The sequence below is a fragment of the Rhincodon typus genome, chromosome 12, assembly GCF_021869965.1.
Source record: "Rhincodon typus isolate 14 chromosome 12, sRhiTyp1.1, whole genome shotgun sequence".
NCBI classification, from domain to species: domain Eukaryota; kingdom Metazoa; phylum Chordata; class Chondrichthyes; order Orectolobiformes; family Rhincodontidae; genus Rhincodon; species Rhincodon typus.
The window spans coordinates 44,820,444-44,835,046 of NC_063343.1; the positions used below are offsets into that span (position 1 = coordinate 44,820,444).

General features: G+C 40.1%; 1 protein-coding gene across 2 annotated transcripts; it reads left to right on the forward strand.

Annotated features, from left to right (window-relative positions):
• The first annotated feature begins 514 nt into the window (after positions 1-514).
• cdkn2aipnl (CDKN2A interacting protein N-terminal like) lies at positions 515-6,535 on the forward strand. 2 transcript variants are annotated; one of them, XM_020524833.2, is made up of 3 exons: positions 517-800; positions 1,307-1,406; positions 5,126-6,535. In XM_020524833.2, exons 1-3 carry the CDS (start codon positions 586-588, stop codon positions 5,132-5,134), a joined length of 324 nt encoding a protein of 107 aa, XP_020380422.1. In that variant the 5' UTR covers positions 517-585; the 3' UTR covers positions 5,135-6,535. The 2 variants fall into 2 exon arrangements, with proteins under 2 accessions (XP_048459481.1, XP_020380422.1); XM_048603524.1 differs by lacking the exon at positions 1,307-1,406 and having other exon boundaries at positions 515-800.
• The last annotated feature ends 8,068 nt before the right edge of the window (positions 6,536-14,603 follow it).

Below are 14,603 nucleotides of genomic sequence, written 5' to 3' on the forward strand. Positions count from 1 at the left end.
CAGTTAAGAGTCTGGTAGTTTAAAAAAACTCGTAATCGAAGGCAAATTATTGGCCTGGTTGGTGATCAGTCAGGTATTTTTAATGATGTGGACATGCTGGTGTTGAGACTGGGGTGGCCAAAATCACAAGTCACACGACACCAGGTTATAATCCAACAGTTTTATTTGAAATCACAAGCTTTCGAAGCACTGCTACCTCAGATCAAGATATTTTTAAATTAGTAAATCGGAGGTAGCAAGAACTGCAGAGTCAATACAGTGTCGAGCTGGAGCAACACAGCAGGTCAGACTCAATAAACAAGTACATGGTGACAGGCCATGCACCTCTGCTCCACCCCAGGCCCCAAGAGGCCGGGCCGACTCTGACCCCGCTCCTGCCCCGCTCACACACCGCGGCCCCGCCCCACCCCGCCCGCGGACACGCCCTGACCGTTCCCCGCCCCCATTGGCGTCTCCACTGCGGCCGCGCCCCTCCGCTGCCCCACCCCACAGTGACTCCGCCCCCTCCCGCTGCCCCCACCCCCATAGCCCAGGGACCCGCTCGCGGTGCCTGCCGGGAGTCCTTCCCTGTGCTCCTTCAGTAAGATGGAGGAATCGGCCTTGGATGATTTTCTCAAGAGGAACCGGGAGATGGCGGATTGCAGTTTGGAGCGGCTCCGGGGCCTGTCCGAAAGTGACAAACACTGGACGGCGCGAAGGAGCTTTCTGGTCCGGAACCTGTCCGATTACCCGCGGGATCGCCTGGATTACTTGGTCGCCCTTTCCATGGTCTGGGCCAACCATGTCTTCATGGGTTGCCGGTAAGTGGGAGTGGAAGCCGGGGCTTCGCTCAGCTTCTGAGCCCCCTTGAGACTGTGGGGCACCCCGGGTGGAAGTGCGGACTCTTCGGAGGTTTCTGAGCAGCGAGGCCGCTGCTCCCCAGATGGGCCAGGGGCTTGGCTGCGAAACGAGACCGGTTATAGGCCTGGAATAACGGCCTCTTCTCCAGCAGTACCCCAGCCAAAGGGTTTGGGACACAATCCAATTCCCCTCGCCCTTGGGATCACTGAAACAGAGATTCAGCGGGAACATATAACGTTGTCATGTCTGTCAGGGACAGGACTTTCTTACCCCACACAGGCTTCGAATAAGCCATCAACAAGTGTCACGCATGCTACAACGTATGATTGTATTTTCAAAAATATTTCTAAAATTACGGCCGAGCGTTGCGGGTTGAGTAGAATGCAATCTTTTCTCTTCTTCGCCCGCCCCCCGAAATTATTCACCGAGATTTGCTGAATGTAATTTTCTGTAATGTGTATTTTAGTTATAGTGATCAGCTTATGGAAAAGGTTTTGGATATGGCGGATGGAGTTCATGTAGAAGATGCACCACATTTCACCACAAGAGATGAAATAATGAAACAGGTATTGTACAATAACGGCACAGACTTACAACAGTGAAGGAGACCTACAGCCTAGCTAGTCAGTGCCAGTAAAAAAAAGTGTCTAATTCCAGTTTCCAGCTTTTGTTACAGTACTTCAAGTGCCTATCCTGAGTTTCTTTCTAAATGTAGAAGTTTCACTTCTTCTACTTTTACAGGCGGATGCAGATCCCCATCATCCTCTGGATGTAAACATTTCCCAACAACTTCTCTCTCATCTTTCTGTCAACTACTTTGAATCTGTGCTTCCTGATTATTGACCCCTCTCTGCTGACAGACAAAAGTTCCCCCTTATCCACACTATCTAGGCTCCTCATAAATTCTATATATCTGTTTAAATATGCCTTCGGTCTCTCTGTTCCACTAACAGGCTGTTCTGTCCATAAACAAATGTGCTATGAACCATTTGTCTAAATGTTGAAAATATGGGTAAGTGGAAGTGACAGATCTGCAAGGAACTGATCTTCCAATTGCAGGCTGTCCTTTGCTGGCATTTAGTGAATTTATCAGCAGAAATGTAGGAGAGAAACAATCTATGATTGGCAGAGCAATGAACATCATGAAGCTAAGTCACTTATTTTGCTTTTATAGCCATTTCCCTCCCACATAATTGCTGGCCATAAAGCAAAACAGGGGTCAACTTAGTGAAAAGGGTTTGGAGGCCAAGAGGAACCAGAGGCCAGAGCCACAGGGTGAGTTGGAGTTTCTGACAGAGAGGACTGAGGAAACATGTCGTGGCACCTTTTCAGCCATCCTAAATTCCTCGTCAGTGGTAAAAAGTTCATATGTCACTGTGTAAGAACGAGCGAGCCTGCTGAGAGTGACTGTAGGTGTGTGTGTGAACCCTGAAACTGGAAGTGAGCTGGACATGCACATGGCTTTCCCCTCCTCCTTCCCTAAGTACCTATCCGGAAAGCAGGCCAGGAGAGAGAGAAAACTCCTCCAGGTCAGTTCAGAGTGTTTGCCACCAGAGGCAAATACAAGATCAATGTTAATTAAACTCAACTCCCTAGCTCAGCCCCAGTCTCCAGCTGCTTACCTGGTAATTGGGACTAGGGCCTATTCTGCCTCTGGTTCGCCTTCAGTGAAAAGGCAAAATACATTATAGCGTTTAAAAGCTGTGCTGCTTGTTACTTTTAGTGGTCATTTTTTTAAAACTGATCAAATTATTGACTCTTTCCTAAAAATTCATGTTTGATGTTACGCCAAACGTGATCTTTAGCGATCTGTACATAGGCACCTTGCCTGAGGAAAAATGAAACGTGGCCTATCATGTGAAAAGGTTGAACAACCAAGCTTTTGTTTTGAAAGCTATGTAAATGTGTGATCATTGAGTGTTCTATAGAGCTTCCTTTCAAAAATTCAACTGTTCTCTATATTAAATATTTCAAATTGACAATTTCAATGGTAACATCCCCAATATATTTATTCTCCACTCACTTTACAAAGATCCACTTAATATTAAAAATCTGATCATCTCATGACCTTTCCAGTCCATTAGAATTTTATGACAGATTTATAATAGAATGGGTTTCACACCATTAATTTTGTTCCCACAACCTGTTGAACATTTTATCTTTCCAATATAAAATTATATTTGAAATAGTTGTATTTTAATGGACTTACATATGTCCATTTGCCAACTGTCTAGTTACCTGATGACTTTAGTTTTAAATCATAGAATACCTACAGTGTGGAAGTAGTCCCATCAGCCCACACCGACCCTCCAAAGAGCATCCGACCCAGACCCATCTCCTAACCTATCCGTGCATTTCCCACCCTAGATACTATGGGCAATTTAGCATAGCCAATCCACCTAAACTGCACATCTTTGGACTGTGGGAGGAAACCAGAACACCCAGAAGAAACCCATGCAGACACGGGGAGAATGTGCAAACTTCACTCAGACAGTTGCCCAAGTCTGGAATCGAACCTGGGTCCCTGGTGCTGTGAGGCAGCAGTGCTAGGCACTGAGCCACTGTACTGCTACCGGAGTGGAGTGTGTGTTCACAACATAGGGGATAGGGCACAAGTATGATCCTTCTATATTGAAACCACTTCTGAGTTTTTCCATAATTAAACTTGAAAGCACAGGGCACAAGTTAACACATAATTAAATATATTAAATTATTTATTGATGTGTTAAAAATGGCAACAAATTTAGCTACTAAATATTGAGCTGAACGTGTATACAGAAATCATTGATTCATTAATACGTCATAGAATTGATAAAGAAGAGAATTGTTGTTGGCATGACCTCATTTACATGCTCATTTTTGAGAAAGAATGCAACAGCAGTTGCCAGGTGATGGACAGTGATTGATAGGCATATAGGTTTCTTGCTCTGATTTTGCACATACATGTGGGCTCTTCTAGCTCGTGATGGTGTTGGCCACAAATGCAGCTCTTTAAGTGGATACAAAGATCTATTTATGATCTTGCTGTCTCAAAATAGTTTGAGGGTGAAATTGACTCCACAGTATAAAGAAGCCAACAGATTTCATATTATTTCCTGACCTACACTAGATTTCGATTTCCTCACACTGTTGTGGTCAGTGTGCATACTGGATATATATTTTTAGGTTGGTGGAAGGTTCATATTGAAAACATTAGTTCTCAACAATGCACTGATTGGATTCCTATCTGATAAATGCTTGATATGTCTGTGTTCTTGAACAGAGTACAGTGTGTTTGTTATCTTTTTTTTAAATGTGATAAAGTCTAAGATTTCAAATATTTAAAGGCTTGGATGCTGAATTAAATACCCTTGTGACTGAAAATATATTGGATGTATTACAAAATTTCAGTTGCATTATATAAATAATCTGTATGGTATGTGATTAAGGATGAACTCTGAATCCTCCATTTAATCACTTTAGATCTGTGCATTTTTTCGAACCAATGATTGAGAATGCATATGACGGTAATCTTAATCCTGTCATATTTAAAATTTTGTTCTTCAGCCATTTACGTTGTGCTTTGATATATACAATATCTACCTTTTTATCTAGATGTGTTAACATTTTTCCACCAGATAAGACAGGAAATTCCACAGGCTATGGTAATGAAAAACTGGTGTGAAATGCATTCTGCTATTGAGTTATAACAGGCAGACTCTGAGGAAGTTAAGTTCTGAGATGTCAGATTTTTAATATTTCATGAAACATTCTAAAGTGAACAGAGAACAAATGTATTGGGCGTTGAATTATCTCATGAGAAATCCAAGTGGCAAATGATAATACAAAGTGACAATGTTACCACAGTGGAACTTGATGCCATTTTATTCCCCAATCAGTGTGATAGGTGGAGGAAAAGTAGTACATTTATTTATGTCTTCTCACCTAAAATCTCATACTTTGCACTTGAATACAGAAGTCCAGGCTGACACCTCAGTATAGTGTGGAGGTGAGCACTGCACCATCAGGGGTGCCTTTATAGGAAGAATGTGAAAGATCCCATGGCACTATTTTGAATGAGTAGTTACTCCAAGTTTTGAAGCCAAAATGTGTTCCTTAACATCAAAAATCACCTGGTCATTATCACATTATTGCTCATAGGAGTTTGATGTGTGCAAATTGGCTGCTGGATTTGTTATATTGCATCTGTAATTACACTTAATAATGAATTGCCTGTAAAGTACTTCGACATCTCAGATGATAATGAAAAATACTGTATAAATGCAAGCTTGTTTTTTCCTTTCAGAGAAAGTAAAGAGACTACGCCAGGACAGAGGTCTTTTGATGGAACTGCAGTTTATACTGTAACCTTCCCAGGAGTTGCAGAGAAGACATACTGAGATTACTGAGTCTAAAGTACCCAGTGAGACAAAGAATCAAATTTATTGCAGATTTCTAATCTGAATCTAGTACCAGATTCTATTTAGTATGGTTACATTGTTAACCATAACGATTGCAGAAGAGTTGTGTAGTTCTTTTACACAGTTGTAAATGGGAATTGGGCACAGACCTGCTTAGGGAGTGGTTGGAACATTGTAAAATATTTTCATCCAGGGCTCAAAATGTTAAATGATTTCAGAGTTGGCATTAAATGTTTGTATGAATTTATCAGTTAAATTGATGACCAAGCTATTCCCTGTATTCGTGGGTCAAAGTAAAGTAATTGCTAATTACGTGATGCTGCTTTTTGCAGGAGAAGAAAAGTGCTTTTCTATTTAGAGATAGTGGGAACTGCAGATGCTGGAGAATCTGAGATAACAAGGTGTAGAGCTGGATGAACACAGCAGGCCAAACAGCATCAGAGGAGCAGGAAGGCTGACGTTTCGGGCCTAGACCCTTAGGCCTGCTGTGTTCATCCAGCTCTACGCCTTGTTATCTCTGCTTTTCTTTTTAAACTGTTTGGAGCAGGTACTTACTACATTTGGAAAAGGAATATTTTAATGGAATTAATTTCATCTGCATTTCACAAAATAAATTGTATGATGTTGTTTGGCATTTAGAAGAAGGTCCGACATCTATTTATAATCTTGCTGTCTCCAATTAGTAAGTAGATAAAATTGAATTTAAGGAGCCAGTATATTTATTGTTATTTCCAGACCTGTGCTGAGTTCCCATTTCCCCATTCTGTTCTCGCTAATGTGTATATTTGGATTTTTTGGGGTAGACACGCAGTTTGATAGTGAATACATTAGTTTTTAAATATTCATCAGTTGGATTCCTACTTTGTTGTAAAAGTCTGATATAGCTGTTCTTGACCAAAATTTGATGTGCTATTTGTTATGTGTTATGATTTCAAATGTTTAGAATCTTGGATGCCCAATTAAACACCCTAATGACTGATAGTATCTTGGATTTATTTTGTGGTAATGATTCTGTAGTATCTATGAAATGCCACAGAAATAGGTGTGCTGAGTGATTAAGGATGATCTACAGGTGGACAGTTGGATCATTTTAGATCTATGCCCTTTTTCAATCAGAGTTACACTAATACCTTGTCATAATTGCAATTTTGATCTTCTGTGGTTATCTGATTCATTTTGATGTAGAAAATATCTACTTTTGTCTCTTGTTTTAAATTTTTGCATTGGTTTTGTTAACAGTATGAGCAGGATCTTAATTATATAATTTCCCAAGGCAATAAATTGACCTCAAATTATGTTTTTAGTCTGTATTTTTCATTGATTTAGAATTTGTTATTAATTTAATATGTTTGACATGAAATTCTGTTTATTTGATTGCATTCATTATACATCTTGTATTCAAATATTGGTCTGAATAACCTAATGATTGAAAATGAATAAGACAAGATCTTATTGATTTAAGCAGTCAAACTAGGTACTGATGGATCTCTTAAGAGCTAGGTCTTTTGTCTGCTCAGTGCTGATGTCATTGAATCACGTAAGATTCATAAGGAGTTTGACAGAATAAATGTTGAGAAGCTGTTTCCCCACACAGGAGAATCTAGGACCAGAGGGCACAGTCTCAGAATAAAGGGACATCAATTTAAGATTGAGATGAGGAAGAATTTCTTCTGAGGGTTGAGAGTCTTTGGAACTCCTTGCCGCAGAGAGCTGTTGGAGGCACAGTCCTTGTGTATATTTAAGGCTGAAATGGATTATTGGTCAGTAGAGGAATCTAGGGTTATGGGAAAACACAGGAAAATGGATGTGGGGAATGACGGATCAGCCATGATCCTATTGAATGGCAGTGTTGGCTCAAACAGCCAGATGGCCTATTCCTGTTCATATTTCTTATGGTCAGTGCTGTGCAGTAGTAAGATGTTGGAGGATGGTGGGAATCTGGAACTCCCTGCATGTAGGGATGATCAAGGCAGAAGCCCTCATGACATTTAAAATGTATTTAGCTGTGCACTTGTGATGCCTTGGCATACAAGGCTCTAGGCCAAGTGCTGGAAAATGGGATTAGAATAGTTAGGTGGTTGTTTTTGGCTGGCATGGACACAATGGGCTGAAAGGCCTTTTTCTCTGCTGTAGATCTCTTATGATTCTCTGTGCCATTTAACTCATTCAGTGAAAGCAGCATCCATATGCACAGTTGTCATGGCTCTATCAACCTCAGCTCCCTGACCTTTGATAAGATATGTCTTTATTAAGAGCGAATGTACAATTTTTGAGGTCTTTTGCTCAATTTATTTGATGCTAAGTATCAAAGATCACTTAACATAGAACAGTACAGCACAGGAGCAGGCCATTCAGCACACCATGTCTGTGCCGACTATGCCGTTCTAAACTAATCCCATCTTTATAAGTGAAGTGTTAACACTTGATGTTGAGTGTACCTTCATGTGGCCAATGTTTGGCTACTTCAAGTGAAGTATTGAATAGAAGACTTGATTTGAGTTTTCATAAGATTTTTTCCCAGACTTTGGAAAGTGATAGTGTTTATTGTGTGAGGCTATGGCTCAGATTATAAATGTAGCAAAGTTAATGATTAGTATTTCTCAAATGTTTAACCTATATTGCATCTTTGAATGCAAAAAGTAATAAAAGACACAGTGCAGAAGTTCATCAAAGCTCCTTAGACATCACCTTCCAGTCCCATGACCACTACCCTCTAGAAGGTCAAGGGGAAAAGATACATGGCAACATCACTACCTTTAATTTCCTATTCAAGAAACTCATTATTCTTACTTTGAAATATATCACTGTCTCGAGTGTCGCTGGGTCAAATGCCTGGAACTGCCTCCCAATGGTATTGTGGGTGCTCCTATATAAAATGGACTGCAGCAGTTCAAGAAGGCAGCTCACTGCCACTATCTTGAGGGTAACTAGGGATTTGGTGATAAATGTTCACCCAGCGAGTGACACACACATTCCATGAATGAATTTTTAAAAATGGAAAGTAAAGAGCACAAGTTCTCCAGCTTGTTCCTAAAACTGCTGGCTGGGTCTTGGCATATTTGAGTCTTCCCTCGCATCTCTCTGATAATTCCTCAGCTCCTGTGGCAATATGACTGAGAAGTTCAATGTCAGAAGGCACATGACACCAGATTATAGCCCATCAGGTTTATTTGAAATGGCAAGCTTTCAAAGTGCTGCTCCTTCGTCAGGTGACTTCAACCGATGAAGGAGCAGTGTTTTGAAAGCTTGTGATTTCAAATAAACCTGGTGTCGTGTGACTTCTGACTTTGTCCGTCCCAGTCCAACACCTGCACCTCCACATCATGGAGAAGTTCAATGGTGAGGAAAAATCTAATCTATGCACGTTTGTAGCACTATGCTGCCACCCAATGTCTAATTGTTCTCTGATTTGGTGGGGTTTTTACCATTTGTACTTAGTGAAATGTTTCCTATTTATGACTTGTTACGAGGAGTATTGTTTTTTTAAAAAAAAGTAGTTGGGAGCAGGCATAAGCCATTCATCCCTTTGACCCTGTTCTGGTATTCAATTAGATCATGGTATCATGCCTCCTAACTTCCTGTGGCTGGAATTTATTGACTATAAAGTACTTTGGGATGTCATAAGGGCATGTATGAAACTATATAAATACAAAATCTTTCTTTATTTTAACCTTAATTTAGTTAATTAACTTCACTTCATATCTATTGTTACCCTCACCTAAAAAAGCATACAGAACCGAATCCACTTTCCTGTGGTGCTGATTTCTGTTCGGGTAGTTCCATAGGCACTGAACATCAGCTGGCAGTTTGTTCTTGTGCCTATCTTAGTGCATTCCAACAAGCTCTTTCAGAGTGCTGGATATCACAGCAGGATCCATCACTTCTTTACCTGGTATTTGCGTAGCCTCACTCTGCAGGAATTCTGACTGACTTAATTTCACTTAGCCCTGAGAAGCTGATGCAGATTTTAAGCCATGCTGCTGCCTGGCTAAGAATAACTAACTCAATGCAGCCTGGCTGTATTAGCATAAGGTTACACCATGTGATGTTTTTAACCAACAAAGTCAGTGGGGAATTAAAGTGATACATTTGGGTATATTATTGGAGGTCAACACATGAAACTATAGGGTGATTGGGTACAGGTTTAGTATCTCTTCCCTTATCTATTTCTAAGCAGAAACCAAAACCTGCCTCGAAGAGAAAACAAGAATATTGATACCAACTTGCTATTGTTGAACACAGCATAAGTAACCAAGCAGGAAACTCGTTTGGCTAGGCAGCTGGTTTACCGTGCAGCATGATGCCAACAATGCAGACTTAGTTTTGTATTGGTGGAGGTCCTGCTGCTTGCCTAAGGTGCGGTGACCTTCAGATTAAGCTCACCATCAGTTGCTCCGCTCTCTACTGACAGAATGGGACTACAGCAACTTTACCTTTTAATTAACCCAGACCCAGCAGCAGACATTGATGAATGAAATTTAAAATTACTTTTTTTTGCAAAATATTAAGTCACTTTAATTTCTCTCACAATGTTAGATGGGAGATGTTATCACCTAACATAGTTACAGTAGCACCTAAATTCATGCTTCCTATCCTGTCTGCTTGGAGTTAGTATCTCAACTATATGTAGCCTCTCTACAGATATGCATGGCCAAAACCTGTGCACCCCTAAGTAAACACTGACAATAAATATTTCTGAAGAAGGGTCCTGACCTGAAAGGTCAACTTTCTGCTCCTCTGCTGCTGCCTGACCTGCTGTGTTCCTCCAGTTCCACACTCTTAACTATGGGTAATATTTGTATTGTGCCCAACATTCTTTTTTAAATTATTCTGTGTTATATTTGTTCATGTAAAACTCTAGGTAGTGAGACTTTTAAATTAGTCACTGTAGTTGCTAAGATTGTCTTTGTCTTTAAAGATCTTTTCAGTAGATGAACTACACAAAGATGAATGGAAGCAGATCCATCCATAAATACATTGTCTGCAATCAATACGTGAGAGGTTATGCCAGAGAGGGCTTTCAAGAGATTTTTCTTTCACATCCTCTGTCTAGCATGCTACTGCTTGAACTCCTCATGGCTATAGATAATGTGCTGTCATTCTGCTGATTGGCTGATTAGCATATTCACTTGTTGCAGCAGTAACATGACCCAAGGTGTGGAAAACCGTCAATCAGCACCACACACAAAAACAATTATCTGGTCATTACCAAATTGCTTTATTGTGGGAGTTTTTTGAGTACAAAAAGGCTGCTATCTTTCCTACTTAACAACAGTGACTTCACTTCAAAGGGTCAATCACTGGCTGTAAAGTGCTTTGAGATGTCCTAAGATCATGAAAAGTGCTACAACAGTTAAAGTCTTCCTCATGTTCCAATGTAGATTCATCCAATTGATTCAATTAAGGTCAAGAAGCGGGACTTCCATGGTTACCTCAACCAGTATAGAGGTCACACTGTGATGCTGTTCAGAGGGTTGGTGTAGACTCAATGGGCTGAATGGCCTCTATCTGCACTGTATGGATTCTATGATTTTAATTCACAGTTGGACATGGATCTGATTTAAATTACTGACTACTGTCACTTTAGAATCTTTGAATAATTATGGCGGAGTAGATAATTCAGGCTGTTGAGCCTATGCTAGTTCTCTGCTAGATAATTAAGCTAGTTGCACTCCCTGCTATTTCTCCATAGTCCTGAAACTTCTTTCTCAGGTGTTCATCCAATTCTCTTTTGAAAGCCATAAAAGCATCTATTGTACCACACTTTCAGCCAGCACATTCCACATCCTAAATATTCACTGCTGAAAAGTATTTCTCGTGTTGCTAATTTTCTTTTCCTATTAACCTTAAATCTAGTCCTTGGCCCTTATGTCAGTTGGAATACTGTCTATCTCCTCTGATTAAACCACTCATCATTTTTAACATCACTCTACTATATTCTCTTGACCTTCTCTTCGCTAAGGACATCTACTCTAGCTTATCTAATTTGACCCCATAACTGAAGCCCCTCATCCTTGGAAGTATTCTCATTCACCTTTTCTGTAGCCTTGTAGCAAGGCCAAAAATACTCAAATTGAGTTGGTTCAGGACTGACAACAAATATAGAAAACAAATTCAATGCCATTGGAAACTAAGAAAGCAAAAACAACTTTGTGAATTTACCCTCCCAGAAATCATAGCATTGACCATGGCAAAAACTTAAGAGCAAGCTAATGTAATTATATTTCCTATTGTGTACATCAGCACACAGACTGGTGCAATTCCATCATGTGTGCCATTTTGTTTCAGTATAATCAGGGCATGTTTGGATCCAAGACATGTAAACAACTCTCTAAAGGCCATAGAAAATTGCAACAGCAGAGGAATCCCAAATTGACTGGGAGTTAAATTCTTCCCCAATATAAAAGATTGCTTCCAAGAGTTTACTTTCTGTCTGTTTGTCAGGATATGTTCCACCTGTATATGGACGGAATCAAAGAAAGTATTCCAGGAAGTATGTACATTGCTGATCATGTTGTGAGGGGCAGAACCAATGAAGAGCATAATCCATATATATATATTCACTGATGGTGGCAGCTAGTCCTGAAGGATTGAGCTTCATTAGCAAAAAAAAGTTGCCAAGTGATTGTAAGTTGAATCACCATTTTTTTTGTTTTATTTATACGACTATGGGATCTGTCTCAACCCAGACAAAGTTGAAGATGTACAACACATGCCTACTCCCCAAGATAAAGATGACCTGTGTAGATATCTCAATTTTTAAATTTTGTAACACCATAAGTACCTATTGTTTCCAACAGAGCATCATCTTTAAGGAGCTCTTCTGGAAAGATGTCCCATATGTAAGGCAGGGGGACCATCAATACATGTAGGAATCATTCCTACCGTACTACAACCCAAGGAAAAAGACAGTTCTAGAAGTAGACGCAACTCAGAAAAGGCCAGGAGAATGCACCAACTCATATGACAAGCCGATTGCACTTGGATCTGAAAGTCTATTACAAGGGAATCCTATTATTCCAACATTGAATGTGAAACGTTTGCTCTAGCATTTGGTATCACAAGGTTCCATATGTTCCTTTTCAGTATGGAAACCCATCACAAATCAGTAGAAATGATTTTGTATAAACTAAACTATTGGTAAGTGCACCTTCTAGTAAAAGTTAAAGGGGTGTGACTTCAATATCTGCTCTAAGCCTAGTCCCAAAATCATAACATTGGACAAAAGGTAAATTATCATATCTGAACAAGAATGCAGGAATTCTGCTAAACTTACAAGTGGACAGTGTGGACACCAAGGTCGAAAATGGGATCAAGTTTTCCTGAAGAACTTAGGTCAGCACAAACTTGAGGAAGAAACAACTAATGATCCATAATTGTAAGTATTATGGAAAGTTATCATAGAAGGGTGAAATGAAAATAGAGATTGCTGGAAAAGCTCAGCAGGTCTGGCAGCATCTGAGAGAAATCAGTTAACATTTCAGGTTGAGTGACCCTCAGAACTGATGGTAGCTAGGAAAATTTATATGCAGAAGATAAGGTGGGGGAGAGAGGGTAAGGAGTAAACGATAGGTGGGGATAGAGCCCAAAGAGAGACAAAAACAGTTGGACAGACAAAGGAATGATAACAATCTGGCGAGAAGGGTTTTAGCAATTATCTGGTCAAACACCAGAGGCAACATTGAGATTGATGGTGGTGGACAAGAAAAAAGAAATCCTGTTGGAGAAAGGAGCAGAACTTCAAGGTAGCAATGCCTAGAAGAGAAATGTCAGTTAGTTGAATACTAAATAAAAGATAAACAGCAACCACAGTTCTTTTGAATTTTGTTGTGGAAGGGTGCCCTGAAATGAGACAACAGTGTCAGACCCCCTCAGATGATTTTGGCCATCCACAGATGAAGTTGGTATCTCAAGGGGTTTCTTTTATATAGGGAAAGAAGTGCTTATGCTTAAGGTTCTTTGCCAGAATCTCATGTCATAGTTGTATCAAGGGTATATAGGCACAGAGTGAACAAATGCCTGACATGGGATAGTGTGTATTGTCAGGAGCATGCACAATGCTATTGAAAAAGATGTGGTGCAGCTTGCTACAGTTAAAACAACACAAAAATATCTATGCCCCCACAAGATTCAGTTCACAATAGATTTGTTCACCATACGTCAACGATTTTCTCCTAGCCGCCAACTATGTATCCAAATTTCCAATTCTTGAACAGGTAATGGACACTTAAAGTGCAACTGTGGAGAGACAATGATTGTGATATTCAGGTTATTTCGTACAATTGAAAAGATGGCAATGGATTATAATATACAAGAAGACCTTTAAGGGGCATGTGTGCCAAGTGGAGCATAAACCATGTGATGGCCTCACAACATTATCCCAGATCCAGCAGTGTTGCTGATTAAATAGTTTACACTGTTAAAGAACTTACTGTCAAGTGTAGGACAACAAAACAAGATAGTATTATGTTACACCTCTGGCCAAGAAGGCTTGCTAACAGAGATACTGTTTACAAGGCAAGTTAGGACAACATCCTCAAGGCAGCACCTGTCCAAGTTCTCTGAAATACAGAACAAACTTCACAAAAAAAAGCAAGGGACAGTGAAAAACAGAGTTAGTGTTTCGGGTCCGGTGACCCTTCCTCAGAACATTTCTGAGGAAAGGTCACTGGACCCAAAACATTAACACTGTTTTTTCCTTCACAGATGCTGCCAGACCTGAAGTCACTTTATCAGTTTGTTTGTGTTAAGAAAACCTGTTTATAATTTTCAAACAAATGGAGCGTCTACTACTTACCAAATCAGCACGTATGTGAGAATTGTGTGTTCAGAAAAACACCACAAGAACAGAACAATCTCCCCAAAGCCCTTACATCTATCCTAATGCATGATACCACAATTGGACACAACACCCCACAACACACCAAAGGAGTGCTTTATATAATTTCATCATAATTCTTTGATTTTCTAATTTATGCCTCTTTTTACGGTACCTGAGATCAACCTCCACTGTCACATCCAATGAATCTTGCATTTATGTATTCTGTTCAGTTTTCCAACCTGTCATCAGCAAAAATACCTGTGCCAGCTATTTTCAGTTCTGGTGAAGGGTCAGCGGACTCAACGTTAACTCTGTATTTCTCTCTACAGATGCTGGCAGACCTGCTACGTTTCTCCAGCATTTTCTGTTGGTATAACCAAGTCTATGTTTGGATTGAAATATGATAGCGTACAAATGATCTGCTGTAGTCGTGTGACCTCTATCATGAGGTGCAGACGCATTGCAGGCAGCCACCTTACTGACACCAATAAATAATTCATTCTGACCAGACTGGTGTTGTGCTCAGTACAGTTTACGTAGCA

Coding starts and splice junctions, on each gene's coding strand:
- cdkn2aipnl (XM_020524833.2), top strand. CDS start 586: ATGGAGGAATCGGCCTTGGATGATTTTCTCAAGAGGAACCGGGAGATG. Junction 801..1,306: donor CATGTCTTCATGGGTTGCCG/GTAAGTGGGAGT, acceptor TGTGTATTTTAG/TTATAGTGATCAGCTTATGG.